Source organism: Mchenga conophoros, linkage group LG3 (assembly GCF_057382185.1).
Source record: "Mchenga conophoros isolate Kocher_MC1m ecotype Shallow Benthic linkage group LG3, M_conophoros_male_GT1.1, whole genome shotgun sequence".
Taxonomy (NCBI): Eukaryota; Metazoa; Chordata; class Actinopteri; order Cichliformes; family Cichlidae; genus Mchenga; species Mchenga conophoros.
In genome coordinates this window covers 43138986-43153389 of record NC_140528.1, presented here as the reverse complement: position 1 = coordinate 43153389, position 14404 = coordinate 43138986, and the positions used below count along the sequence as shown (strand labels likewise).

Genomic DNA, 14404 nt, shown 5'->3' with positions numbered 1-14404 from the left:
TTACTGTGTACGTATCAGGACTATGAACAAATGTTTGCGTGTTTCTCCTTACTCTCCACACCGTGTGTTTTTAAACCCACCGTGTCCTGTTTATACGAGCAGTGAGAGTGTTTTAAACAGACCTTTGACCTTCGTCCAAAGTTCGAGCCTTTTCTCTGCATTTAATTTAAGCATTAATATCACAGAATAACTGTTGGAATTTGCCGCTGATCAACAAACTGCTTGCTGGGCGGGACCATCTCTGTCCTTCCTTTGTAAAACATTCAAAATGAAACTCACTCAGTGACCTCAGTGTGATGTTAATATTTAGTTTTATGCTCATAGAAAAGGAAAACTTGGTTTTATTTTAAAGACTTATTTCAACAAATCTGTCATATTGAGCTCATGATCTACACCTGTGGTTGTTGTTTTATGTGCTCTGTCGTTTCAGGAAGCCTGGGTGTGACAGCGGGAACCACTCCTCCAGAACATATAAGCTGTAACACAGCTGTTGCTTTCACTTTGGGGACTTTCCGCAGTGGCTCAATAAGCACCCTCAGTGCTTTTTCATACCTTTAGATTTGAAGATTATATTTAAGTTATCAGATATATTTGAAACATACTGAAGACCTTTAAATGGAGCTAAAGGAGACAGTGGAACAACTGCGTCCCTCCACGGACAATGGAGGGAGATTAATGGTGAGGTCGTGTTTAAATTGTTTTTATTGTCGCTGTTTTCCTTTTATTTTGACCTGCTTAGTTCACAGTGCGAGCTTCACAGCTAATGTGAGGCAAACAGGGACGCCTGGTTAAAGCTGGTAAACCTGAACGTTGAACCTTCAACTGTGCTCTGCTGTGAATTTAGCTGGGACCTGACAGTCACAGGTAGCAGCTACTGACCTACTATGTCATCTAAAGACAATCAGTAAATAACAAAACAACAACTTCATAGATCAATATTTAGGAAAAGCCGAGGCAGAAGCTGCAGTGGACGCTTCATTGTTTCTAAGACTCAGTTTCTCTTCACTGCTCTGTGTTACTTCACTCCAACTTTCCTTTTCCCCGTGGCTGCTTACAAAGGAACAACAGAACAAACTCGACCGACCGGTTTATGCATATTCACACTCTATGACAACACAGATGGGCAGTCCCATGAAAACAATGGGCCAATCCAATTGCTCCTGATCAAAGCTACATATATCAGACGAGGCCCATTTAGTTTGTAAACAGTGGTTTGTGAGCTGTTCACATTAAGGACAAGTTTGGCTTTACAGACAACACGGATTGTCACTCTCCGTGATACACAGATCTTTGATGGTTTATCGAGGCAGAGAAAGTATGATGGATATTCTTCGTATTGGACTGCTCTGGGCTCTGCTGTTTGGAGTACTGCAGGCGTCCGTCCATAAAGGTAAACTTAGCAAATGTTCAGGCTTATGTAAACTGAGCACTTTGCGTGTTTAACCAGTGATGATGACATGTGGTCGTAACATACTTCTAGGGCTACCTTTTTAAAACAAATTGTTTTTATTATTATTATCATTACTATTATTATTATTGCTGTTGTTGATGATGTTAACAATATTATTAATAATATCATTATTAACGACATCGTTGTTCAAAAGCAAAACATTTCACAAAACAGAGAAGCAACCACACATAAACTCAAACATCTAAGCAGTGATAACGGAAAAACATCATGTAGAAAAAAGGTCACTTAGGTAAATTGATTAATTTAAATTGATTAAATTATTATGTTGATATACATTTTATATTACAATCGAGGGTTCAACGTTCGGTTTTAATATCACACCAGCTGTCAAAGGTTTTAAAATACAGAATAAAATTAAAAGCAATTCAAATGGTCATAGAGCAGATATAAACACCATCATGCATATTAACAATTATGTGAAAAAAAAATCATAAACTTCAATTCTGTTGCTGATTTGAGTTTGTCGTACGCTACCACAACGTGGACATGGGTGACGTTAACTGTGCCCACATTATTCGTTAAACGTGGACACGGTAATGAGCAGGTGTAAAATTATTACATTACATTTAAATGCTTATAACACAAAAACAGCAAAGGGGAGACACAGAAAATGTCTGTTTATAAACAATATGTTTTTAAGAGGGATCTGAATCTGATATTCTCAGGGACGGAGACTTACAGCTCACAACCGGGAAAAAGAAACTCAATTTTAAGGTTAATAGAAAAATAGAAAAGATTAAAAAAAAAAAAAGGTTTCAAGCACTGCAGAATTGCAGTGTTGTTGTTTGTTGTGCGGCGTTTCTCTTCATCGGACAATGAAACACGGAAAACCACTGCTGCTCCTGACAAAAGTTCATATCGAGACAGAGAGATTAACAACCACTTATGTCAACAACTTTTACCATACAGCACCACAATCAAAGAACTGGAAAATTAAAAAGCAGCCAAACAGTTTTTGAACAATTTCATGCAAATCAGTGATAATTCTTACATAGTCATGTTTTTAATTATTCATTAGTTTTCCTTTTATATTTTCTGTCATGTTCCAGCCACTAAGTTGATTTGTTTACACTTGTTGTTGTTTTTGTTCCCTTATAAAGAGGAAAAAAGACAAACACAGGTGGTTTAAGATGGCGCCATCTTAAACCACCTGTAAGATGGTTGTCATGTGACACATTTCGAGTGATTTAAGATGGCGCCGTATTCTGTGGTTTATCAAGAGCAGTGTCGATATGAAACGTCACACAACACTAGGTGTGATGAAACACAAAGTTGGAGTTGTGTAATCTGTGGACTTTTATGTTTCTGTATGATTTTCTTGCACCGTAGTTTGTGTGAACGTTGTTGTTGAAAAGCATGTGTATGATGAGTTACAGAAACACATCAGTTCCTTTTCTGTGCAGCTTTTATTTATTTATTTAAGCGAGAAAGTGAAAGGCGTCGGAGGAGAGACGAACGAAGAGAGGTGACAGAAAAAGGATTTATACAAATCAGGCTGAGGGAAGAGAAGGTTTCTTTCCCTGATGGGCAACCGCCCTGATCCTTTTATACCTTAACCAAACTCACAAAGAAAATTCCTCAACACATCACATGAGCCTATACAGTATTTTACGGTTTTGACGTGGAGGACTCAATCGGAGAACTCCAGGATCAGATGTATGCAAGAAAGTTTTATTTACAAGTCCACCAGGTGTACAGAAGGTGCAGGGGAAGTGTTATGTACAACGGGGTGGGGACGAGGCTCGAGGAAAATCCAGGGGGAGGCACGCGCAATCCAAACAATCCACACACACACGACAGCAGGCTCTCTCTCCAACACTCGCCACTCGGGAATGACACTGGGAAGAATCCAGGAAGTCTGTAGACAGGGAGACGTTGGTAAATACAAAGTACAAAGAAACACTCCACTTAACTTGCTGTGGCTTGACGTTCACTAACGCGTGGCAGACAACGATCCAGCAAAGAACAGCAGTCATCTTCTGGCTTATATGCTGATCACCTTGATGAGGCTCAGGTGTTTCCTTTCTCCAAGGGCCGAGGGCGTGAACCCACAGTGAGTTCTGCCCCGGTGACAGAAAGGAGAAGAGAGAGAAAGATAGAAACCGCTGATCAGCGTTCAGGTGACCCTCCTGGCCGTGACACTATACCTTCGAACCTTCCCCCTCACATGGGGCCGCTGACTTTGCTATGCACTCAGCCATTACAGTGATCTAATCTAGAGAAGATGAAAGCAGATTACTAGATTTGTTCATGCTTACTTAAGTCGAGGTTGTTATCAGAAATGACTGTGAGGATTTTACATTATTGGTCCAGTTTTATAGATCAGGAGCTCAGGTGTGTTTGTGAGTGCGCTGCATACACAGCGGCCAATGACAACTACCTCAGTCTTATTCATATTTGGCTGCAGAAGGTTTGTGCCATCGAACAGTTATTATGTTTGTTGTGTAGCAAAGGCCCTATATCTTATTGGAACTACATTACCCAGCAGACCTTGCACATAGCTGACTGATGTAGTTATCTCCCAGGGTGACAGCAAAGCAGAGAGGTGCTAGGAACTAAAGCGAACAGCCCATCCTTTATTTGTTAAAGCAGGAGTTTGACTGTAGTATGTTTACAACACTTCTATTTTGTGATATTTGTGTTGTAGTTACTTCTAGTTTACTTACTACTATTTACTACTACTATTTAGTAAAAGTGTGAACAAGTGGGGGTTTTTTTCACCCCCCCACCAAAAAAAAGCAAAGTGGTCACTTTAGTTTTGAACCTAATTGTTTCTATGATTGTGATTTCAAAGCTCCAGAAGTTAGTAATTGTACTTTGATCCCTTTAACCTCTCTGCTTTGTGTCACTTTCTCTCTTTCAGACCAGAAAAACATCACAGCTGGACAGAACGTCATTCTGCCGTGTCGAGCTCGAGACAACAACATCCCCATCATAGTGGTAGAGTGGAGCAGAGCTGACCTGGGCAAAGAAAGTGTCCTAATGTACCGGGATAAGCAGCTGGATCCAGATCACCAGCATCAATCTTTTAAGAACCGGGTGGATCTGCAGGACAGACAGATGAAGGATGGAGACGTGTCTTTGATTCTGAAGAACGTGACGATTAATGACACTGGAACATACGAGTGTCGTGTCATAATGAGAAAAACACGATCATGGAAATCCACAGAGTTCACAGCCACCATCATTAAGAACACCTCTATCAGCATCATCAACCTGAGTGCTGTTGATCCTCCAGGTGAGTGAGTAGAGTTGAGTGTGTGTGTGATCAGAGGTGAAGCTGCTTCCTGCTTGTTGATGTTTGTTTCTAAAGATGTTGTTGATGAGACTTTGTAGAAAGCAGCTGGTCTGAGTGATGTGATCAGAGTGCAGTAGATAATGTCTGACAGCAGTTTGAAGAGGAAATGGATTCTGTTCTGTTCTTCACTCATCACCTACCTGACAGCTGACACCTCACACCTGTTTCTCACCTGCAGGTCAGACAGGAGGACACACAGAGGATGGAGGGAAGGAGGATGGAGGGAAGGAGGCAGGGAAGGAGGCAGGGAAGGAGGATGGATCTTTTGGACTCGTCATTGGTCTTTCAGTTGCTGCTGTGGTGTTTTCTGCTGCTGTTGTTCTTTTTTTGATCTATAGAAAACATAAAAAATGTAATCAGGACTCACACCATCCTCCCGCTGAACCACAGACTGAAATGTCTGAGAGTTTTCTAAACTCTGAATCTCCTGCTGCTGAATACAATGACAGAAATGACCTGGAAGCAAACAACTGTCACGGACACTCCAGAAGGATCCCTGATGTCACTCTGACACTTGCTGACTCCTCAGGAAACAGCAGGACTGCTTCCAGAGAGAAACATCAGAGTGCAGTAGATAATGTCTGACAGCAGTTTGAAGAGGAAATGGATTCTGTTCTGTTCTTCACTCATCACCTACCTGACAGCTGACACCTCACACCTGTTTCTCACCTGCAGCTCAGACAGGAGGAGACCCTGGGCTGGAAGCTGGTCTGTCAGTTTTTGGTGTGACTTATTTTTAAACCTGAAACAATTTTTTCACCTTCTCTTTGTACCGAACAAAAGCTGGTCTTAAGCTATATTTATATTATAAGCTAATGAATTGTTTCATAACTAAAATCTGACAGTTGAGCTTTCAGATTACTGCAGTACTATTTTATCTACCTCATGCTTTATAACCTATTTATTTGCCTCATTACAAAATGTCCAACTAATGTTCCTTCTACTATTAGTTAATGAAGCTTCAGTAGAAAATTGAATCAGTCTATTTCAGCTTTAGCACTGGATACATGAAAATCTATTTACTGTCATTTCATTGTTTTTATAGAAAACAGATCAACTAGTCTGACAGGTGCCTCTTCATCACAGAGGTAACACTGTGATCAGTAACATTAGACATTCATTGTTATTAAATGTTCTCATTAGTTTGTTTCTGTTTCTTTATTGTATTGATACATTATTACACATAATTCTCAGAAATTATAAGAGCAGAATACAAACAGACCATGACACATTTTTCAGGGATTCTCAGCTGCCAGAAGCAGATCAGAAAAGATCATAATGTTTTATATTCTGTAAATGATCAAATAATGAAGAAATAAATGATGTCAACGTTAATTCTCAGTGTGTCATGTGTGTTATTAACAATGTCCAGGTGTTGAAACTTTGTAAGCTCTGCTTTTCAAATCTTTCATGTTCTTTAAAGAAAAGTAAAGATCTTTTGATCTAAAGTGACTGAATTTTTATTTCAGCTCAGCCCCAACAAAATGGTTTCTACAGAGAAAGAGGATCGTACTCAGTGTGCACACTACACAGGAGTGACAGCTGTGCCCACACAGTTTAATTTCTACCTGCAACAACGTCAGTGATCACACTAGTCAAACTTGCTCAACAATGGCAAGGACAAACATTTTCTTAATACGATGAATATAACTTTTTTAGACTGTCATATTATAATTATCTGGTGAGAATAAATTATGTATTAATAATATATTTGAGATCTCATGCAGGTTAGACGTGTAGGCTAAGTGAAGCCGTAACTTTACATCATGATTCAATCCATTCAAAGCTGCTAATAAACCTGAATATTGACCTTTAACCACGATACAGAGAAAATGCAATTAAAATGTAACCTGCACAACTCCTAACAAGCCAGTGTTGTGGTTTGTGTTCAGGTTCATTAAAACCACTGTTCAGTTTGAGGAAGCAGTTTTAAGACACAACAGACATCACATGCAAGTGTAATCGTTTTTGTTTTTGTTTGTTTGTTTTAAAACAAGCTCATTATTCAAGTCTTTAAGAATCCAAAGAACATTTAACAGCCTGAAGGAAAACTGTGGATGTTAAAAATGTGGTCAGGTCAGTTTTAACAATGGTTTGCGTTACCAGTTTGAACCTGTTCTTTTGTTTTCCTGTAATTTGTTTTACAAGCAGCAACTCATGAGCTCAGTAACTCGATAAAATGGTTTAAAAAACTAAATGTGGGATCAGGGCTGTGAGTCAATCAGTCTTATTTGAATGTTCTTTGATAGCATGTGTACCGTTTCCTCATCAGGCTGACTAGATACAGTTTTGAAGTTCATTGACAGCATCAGGGTGAGTAAATCTGCCTCATCAAGTTTAGGTGTGACCTACATGAGTGTGTGCTCGAGTTAGTATAGTTCAATGATAACTAGGTAAATAACCACAATGACATCATCTTCTCAAAATGTTAGTTTGTCCTGTTTATAAGAAACGTCTCCTAGTGTTTAAATCTGACCTTGGACTTCCAGCTTTTTCGTTTGTTATGAGCTCACTTGTTTATTTATTTTTTCTTTTGTGAACTGAAAAAAAAAAAGTGAATCAATTCTGATAAATTGCTACAGAGTAGGTGAAGCCCAACCCTCCCTCATTTCTTGTAAAACGAAACTAACTTTCTCCATTTTCGTCCTTTCTTTATCAACTTATGTGTGACTTTCTTTCTTTTTGTCTTTGTAAATAATTGTATTTAAGGTAGGAACATTAAATCAGGCTGTTGTTGGTCCTGTCTGTGACGGCTATGCTGATTTATATTGGATGATGAACTGTGACATGGTAAGCAATAAATGCTTGAGCTCATAAGATCAGTATGGCTGGACTTTCCCCATACAACAACTTTCATTCACAACAATAACATCGCGTCAGCCCATCAAACACCTCACTGACTTCAAACCCAGGCTTAGCCTCTACATAACAGCTTTACTTTATTTTTCTCTCTTAGAGCCTTTTTCAGAATGACTTATAATAACTCCTGCATCCCAAATATGAATTAATAATACTACAAATTCAGTGATTCAGCAAGAGATGCCTGAACATTCAAACATTGTAAATAAATAAACCTTCATGACACTGCTGCATCACACCTGCTTATGAAGCATATGAAGTGGATCAGAGTACAGTTGTTCATGGGCTTGTTTGTTTTCTCGTATTACGAGGTTTCCTCCGTGATTTATGACTTATTAAAGCATTTTAACCTTTGATACTGTTTCACCTGATTTCAATGTTGAACCTGAAATAAATACATAAATACATGAAAATTTGCGCGTAGGAACCATACCTAGTATGGTTTAATTGTTTAATTATGCAGTTAGACATTTTTCTGAGAACAATAATTGTCGGCAGTGCTTCTAAATAAACACAGCATCATGCTGAAACCTCAGCGCTGGTTCAGCTGCTTGTTATCACCAACTTTGTTTAAAAAGTTATCAGCCAAATAATGTAGTTTTGTAATGACTGAGAATAAAACACAAACACCAACACAAATGCAGCATGTTTTTCATTCAGAAACAAAGTGACGGCAGTTTGAATGTGAGTCTGTTTGCACGGCAGCTGTGTTATTAGGAAGACTGGATTTCCATTTCTTATCCATTAACTAAATGAAAGTTTTCCTTTGTCGAGACAATAGAGAAGTGAATGAACTGAACAAGGGAAGAAATTGTACTGCACATGTTCTAGTTGTTTTTTAACGTAAACTAAGAAACAGTGTAGAAGGGAAACTCCCTGCAGGAAAGCAGTCAATGCATTACAGTGTGTGTGTGATGCTGTTGCTGTTGTTTGTAATAATGTGGTGTTGATATCAAGTGAATGTGTCATTTGCATGATGAATACTGCATACCTGTAGCACATGTCAGGCTAAAAATAATGATGAGGCCAAATAAGCACTATGACTGATGCTCAAGAATATATGCAACGCAGAAAGAGGAAAAAAAAGAAAGAGATGCTCCTCCTCTGATTCACCACTCTGTTTTTATTAAATATGATTGAAGAGCATTTCTCACATAAATAGTAGAAGTCCATAAATAAACATCTCTCCTCTTCAAAAGAGAGCTAGAGATAACTTACAATCACCAATCCCCTCAATCTGAAACAGCCTCAGTTAAACTTCTTTGGTTTATTTGCTCTGACTGTGCAGAGCCATCACACAAAGGAGAGAGTACACAGATAAGATGAGAGATAACAGCAGAGGAGAAACTTTGTTTGCACATTTGAAATTCAAATCAGGCCACAGTACAGGGTCTGTTTTAGTCAGAGATCTGTGGTTCTGATCCACTGCCTGCTGAGTCCACTCTCCTCATACACTTAGCCTCCGAGTATTTGAGATCATAATATTTAAGTGAGTTATCTAGGTTTGTTTAATGGCAACAGCAGATAGCTCTTCTCTTGTTTACCTCCCGCTCCTGCTGAATGGCAGGAGCAAACAGTTTTAAGTTTGAATAACAAAAAATGCAATTAAATGCTGAATGCCGAGAGACACTCCTCTGATTCACCACTCTGGTTTTATTAATGACATTAGCATCACAAAAGCTCCCCCTAGTGGTGAAACGCCAGCATTTCAACAGCTGTTACAAGTCCCATTACAGTTTTCTTGACCATGGATTCATACTGGAGGCCAAACCTGCACAAGCATAGCAGTGTAGAATGTAACACATCATTTCATTTCAAGTGGCTTCTAAGGTGGATTTACTTGTGCAAGTTTAGATTTTTTGTTTGATATTGTTGAGTGCCAGTATGGGTTTACTAAGTTTAATTTTTTTTATTTAACTATTAGTTTCTGTGTGTGAATGACAGAAAGACCACATACTGTTGAGGGAAAACAAAGGCATAGGAATCTCTTTTCCGCTGGCTGAGTAATATCACATGAACAAATGCAGCAGATGGCCCCATGAATGGAAATCTGCCCTCACGACACGTGTGTGTTACATTACAACTTCTTATTATTCCTTCAGATACACACATACATTGTGTACATTGTGTGGTTCAGATGGACTACATTATTAAATAATCATCAAATCTTCATTATGAGTAATTAAATTATCTTCAGTTACAATCACAAATATTTTCCCAACTGAACCCCCCCCCCCCCCCACACACACACACACACACACACAAACTTTGTTCTTATAAAACAAAACTTAATGTTTTACTTTCTTTTTCTCGCATTTTTCTTTATTGAAAAATTCATTATAACTTATAATAATCAATGAAAGCTCCTGAATCCCAAACAGCTTAACAATGAAACACAGTTGGCATGATGACCATGCCCAGAATGTATAAAATGAATATAAAGCAAATAATTCACACGAAAATATTTTAATAAAATAAATAAGGTATATTAAGGCTGTGTCATTGTTCAGCCAAGGACAGTGTGTGAAAAGGTAACTGTCTCCACCTTGGGAAATGGTGAAACTGCAGATCACCTGAAGCCCTTGATGGATACAAAATAAAATATAAATAATACATTATAATAGACCTGCCTGGTCCGCCATGCAACAGAGAGAACAAATGTGACCGCAGGTTGGGTCTGATATGAGGCAAACAGAAGATCGGTCTAAAAAAGTAGGTGTGGCATCCAGTCGAACTGAGACGGCCAGAACTGAGGGTTGTTGAATGACCTTTATTATTTATTGCAGTGTATCAGACAGCGAACAAACGTAAGAGCTGGAACAATTCATATTTGTACAATATAACAATAGTCCTCTCTCCCTTTTTCTCCGTTAGCATGAGTTTTCCGGGTTTTTTTTTTCGTCTTTTTATACATCAAGTTGTTCACCGTTACACCATTCTACTTCCGGTCACACAGGAAGTTGCCAAAATAAAAGGTTTATACGGTATGTTACGTGAATATGAGCTAGCTTTACATATCCGCTGTTACAGTAGGCACAAACGTGTTGAGAGGAAAAGCAAATCTGTGCAGATTGGATGAATTCTAAATTATCTGTTTGCTGAATAAGATGATCCTAACTATCAAATTGGCTCAGTAGTAGTATAGTGGTACACACTAATAAAATATTATAATATGCTATTGCTGTTATATAAGACAAAGAGGATAATATTAACAATGACATAATATTAATATGAAGAGGCACCTTAGTCGGTTATGATGTGAGGTGGATAATTGTTAAACAGTAGTCTGCATCAAGCTTAAGGTTTGCTGAAACTCAGTGTAGTGACATGTGGGATGAAGACAATACAGAGAATAACTAAACTAATGAAGTGCATAGAGGCACTTGACCAGCTTGAAACCTATCATTCTAGAATGACACATTGCTGAGATATAGAGCACACCTATAATAACAACCAATAAGCAAAACCCTGTAGACAACAGCTAAAACTACAGGATTGAGAAGCTGAATTAAATATGTAGACACTGCTAAGCTGATGAGCATGTTACACATTTTCTTTTATTTTTATTTATTTGTTTCTTTTAGAGCAGAAGCTGCATGCTATTAAAAGCCAACATATGCAGACTTCTGCCTTGTTCGGGTGGCAGCATTTTTTTCTTTTTTCTTTTGTGTCCTGACACGTGTTTGTTTTTTGTTTTTGTTTGATTATTTTGTTGGTTTTGGAAACGAATTTAAACGAACTTGTGACAATACTTGAGAATCACAGTGACACATAGTGATTAGGCATATGATTGAAAAATGCCTAGGTTTAGAGCTGTGAGCTATGAGCAATGCAAAGTTTAAATATATATATATATGTATAAATGGGAAACAACCCTAACTTCAAAGTTTGAAATGTGTGAGATGCATGAATTGTTTGAAAAACTAGAAATTATCTAAAAATGCCTTAAGTGAAAATATAGTGTTGCATCTATAGAGAAGAGAAAAAAGAAGAAGCATTCTGTAACTTAAAAATAAGGCTGACGTGTTGACAATAGACTAAGAGACTCATTTTCAGGTGGCTATCAGGAACAGAGAGGCAAGCAAGGTCACAGACACCAAGGCTGTAGACAGCCACGCAGAGACAGCAGATAAAATAGAGACAACGCCTGCTAGAACCGTGGAGAGGAAGGTCACTTCACACGAGATTGTAGGAGTAGGCCACAGAGAAATAATGCAAAACAGTTTTGAGGCAGCCACTTAAGAACTTACAGTTTTCAAAGGACAAATTAGTTGTAAAGTCAGCTTCAGGCCACACAACTGTAGAACAATTAACTGCCCCTTTAGAACTAGTACATACAGCAAGTGGCCGCAGGTGCTTTATTAAATGCATATGACCCGTCGTGTCCAGTAAATTTGCTAGGTAGAGACGCTCTGACAAAACTTAAGATAGGTGTAATACCAGAAAAGAATGGCATGACTGCTGAGTGCATGCTAAATGACACCCCACCAGAGCCAGATAGCACTAACACAGAAAACAGTAGCCGCGTGTGTCTCTCTCAAGGCTACGGTGTTCCACATTATTACTGGACTCTCGCTTTGCCAGAGCTAAAAGCACTACACGATGTGGCCCGTCAACACACACCCGCCACATCCACTTTCCAGAAACCAACCGAGTATCACAACACTCTGAGATTTAAACAAACTCCAGGCCCAGATCCACCTTATGATCAGCAAGTGTGGAAGCTAGGAGAACAGCGTTTGACCTTACAGCACAGGCCGGAATTGTGTAGGTTACGCAGTGACCACAGACAGTAAGATGATAGAAGCAAAACCACTTTCTTCTTTATGTTCTGCACAGAGCGCTGAGCTGATAGCTGTGATACGCGCATGTGAGATGCACAAAGATAAGCGAAAAAACATACATACAGACAGCCAGTATGTTTTCTCTGCTGTGCATCATTTTGAAAAATTTGGCAAAACAGAGGAATGATTGATGTGTTGAAAAATGAACAAAAGCAGCAAGCACAGCCGAACAGAAAAAAATGGCTACAACACGGCGCAGTTCTGAGAACGATCTAATGATGTGCTATGGCAAGCCAGTGTTGCCAAAATCTCCCCACAAAACAGCAGCATTAGTGACACATGGCTCAACGCATTTGTCAACGGGGGGAATGACTAGTATTGTCAACTCACATTTCTACACTGTAAATTTTGAAACCTCAGCAAAACAAGTTGTCAGAACGTGCATGACGTGTCAAAAATATAATGCTCAGGGAAACCTAAGACCAAAAAGAGGTTGTTTTCCCACACCACCTTATCTTTTTCACACAATCCATATGGACTTTATTGAGCTAAATGAATGCCAAGGGTAAAAATACGCCCTAGTGGTTATAGATGTATTCTCAAAGTGGCCAGAAATCTACCCAGTGAAAAGGGCAGATGCAATTTCAGTAGCAAAATGTCTGTGCAATCACTTCATACCCACATATGGCATCCCAGCTTTGATACGATCAGACAACGGCACTCATTTTGTAAATGATGTCATCACCAAGGTCTCTGAAGCACTCGGTTTCAGCATAAAACACCATTGTGCGTATCACCCACAAAGTGCTGGCCTTGTAGAGAGAACTAACGGCACTATAAAACAAAGGCTCAGAAAGTGCATGGCAGAAACAGGAAGGCCGTGGCCTGAATGTTTGGGTTTAGTGAAAATGTGGATGCGTTTAACGCAGGGCTCCCAGAAACTAACTCCATTTGAAATCATTCATGGTAGGCCATTCCCACTGCCCATCACCAGTGAACCAATAGACAAATCAATCAGAGAAACCACTCTAGCAAAATGTATGTCTAAGTTGTTGGAAAATAAAGAGATGATTGTAAATAACGAAGAACGTAATGATGTCTATCAAGTGTCTTGCAGATTACAGCCTGGTGACTGGGTTCTGATCAAGGTGCTCCAAAGGAAAAACTGGAGCTCACCAAGGTAGAAGGGACCATACCAAGTTCTTCTCACTACACCTACCGCTTGCAAAATAGCGGAACGACCATCTTGGATCCATCAGAGCCACTGCAGGAGAGTAAGTGAAGCCATCTAAACTCAGCCGACACAGGCTCGCCCAATTGTTGTGATCCTGCTCGGTGGAGGGATCAGCCTTTCTGGCCGAGAGTTCTACTCTCAACAGGAGGGTGTGTTCTGCTGTCATGAGGTGTTGGCTGCTTATCACTGCAGCGGGCTTGACCCTGGCCGGGCTCCTCATCTTTGTTTCCGTGAGGGACAACAAGTCACGCTATATGAAGAAAAGGCAGACACTGTACGACAAAGGAAAGCACACCAAGTTTCCCCATGGCTACGCCACTAATTTCTGGTGGCAGTTTATGAACACTATCGCTCACTTGAATAATAAAACTGACTGCTATGCATGTGCCCATATGCCCCTATCCTCGCAGACGTCTGGCCTATGGCCATACAGCATACCAGAAGATCGCAGTTGGTGTCTGTTGGGTCTGGCAACTCATCCAGGCTACGGTACTCTTTGGTCCAAGGCCAACTACAGCATCCCTGCAAACGCAACCTGGAGGAAATTGTCACTCACGAATGTGAACTGTTCCGGACAGATCAACCTACTGACCTGGCCCCAAGTCTCAGACCCACTGCCTGATGTAATTCTACTAAACAAACTGAACGCAGCGCAACTGCCAGTATGTGTGATGAACAATGGATCGCGGGCAGTGGGGGAGCTGCCTACTCACCTATGTAGATACATATACACTTTCTGCCCACCGAGGAATGAGAGG

General features: G+C 39.6%; 1 protein-coding gene across 1 annotated transcript; it reads left to right on the top strand.

Moving 5' to 3' along the window:
- Window positions 1-700: 700 nt before the first annotated feature.
- Window positions 701-6136, top strand: LOC146578817 (uncharacterized). The gene is made up of 3 exons (XM_085268938.1): window positions 701-1390; window positions 4335-4709; window positions 4948-6136. Exons 1-3 carry the CDS (start codon window positions 1294-1296, stop codon window positions 5352-5354), a joined length of 879 nt encoding a protein of 292 aa, XP_085125064.1. The 5' UTR covers window positions 701-1293; the 3' UTR covers window positions 5355-6136.
- Window positions 6137-14404: the final 8268 nt, after the last annotated feature.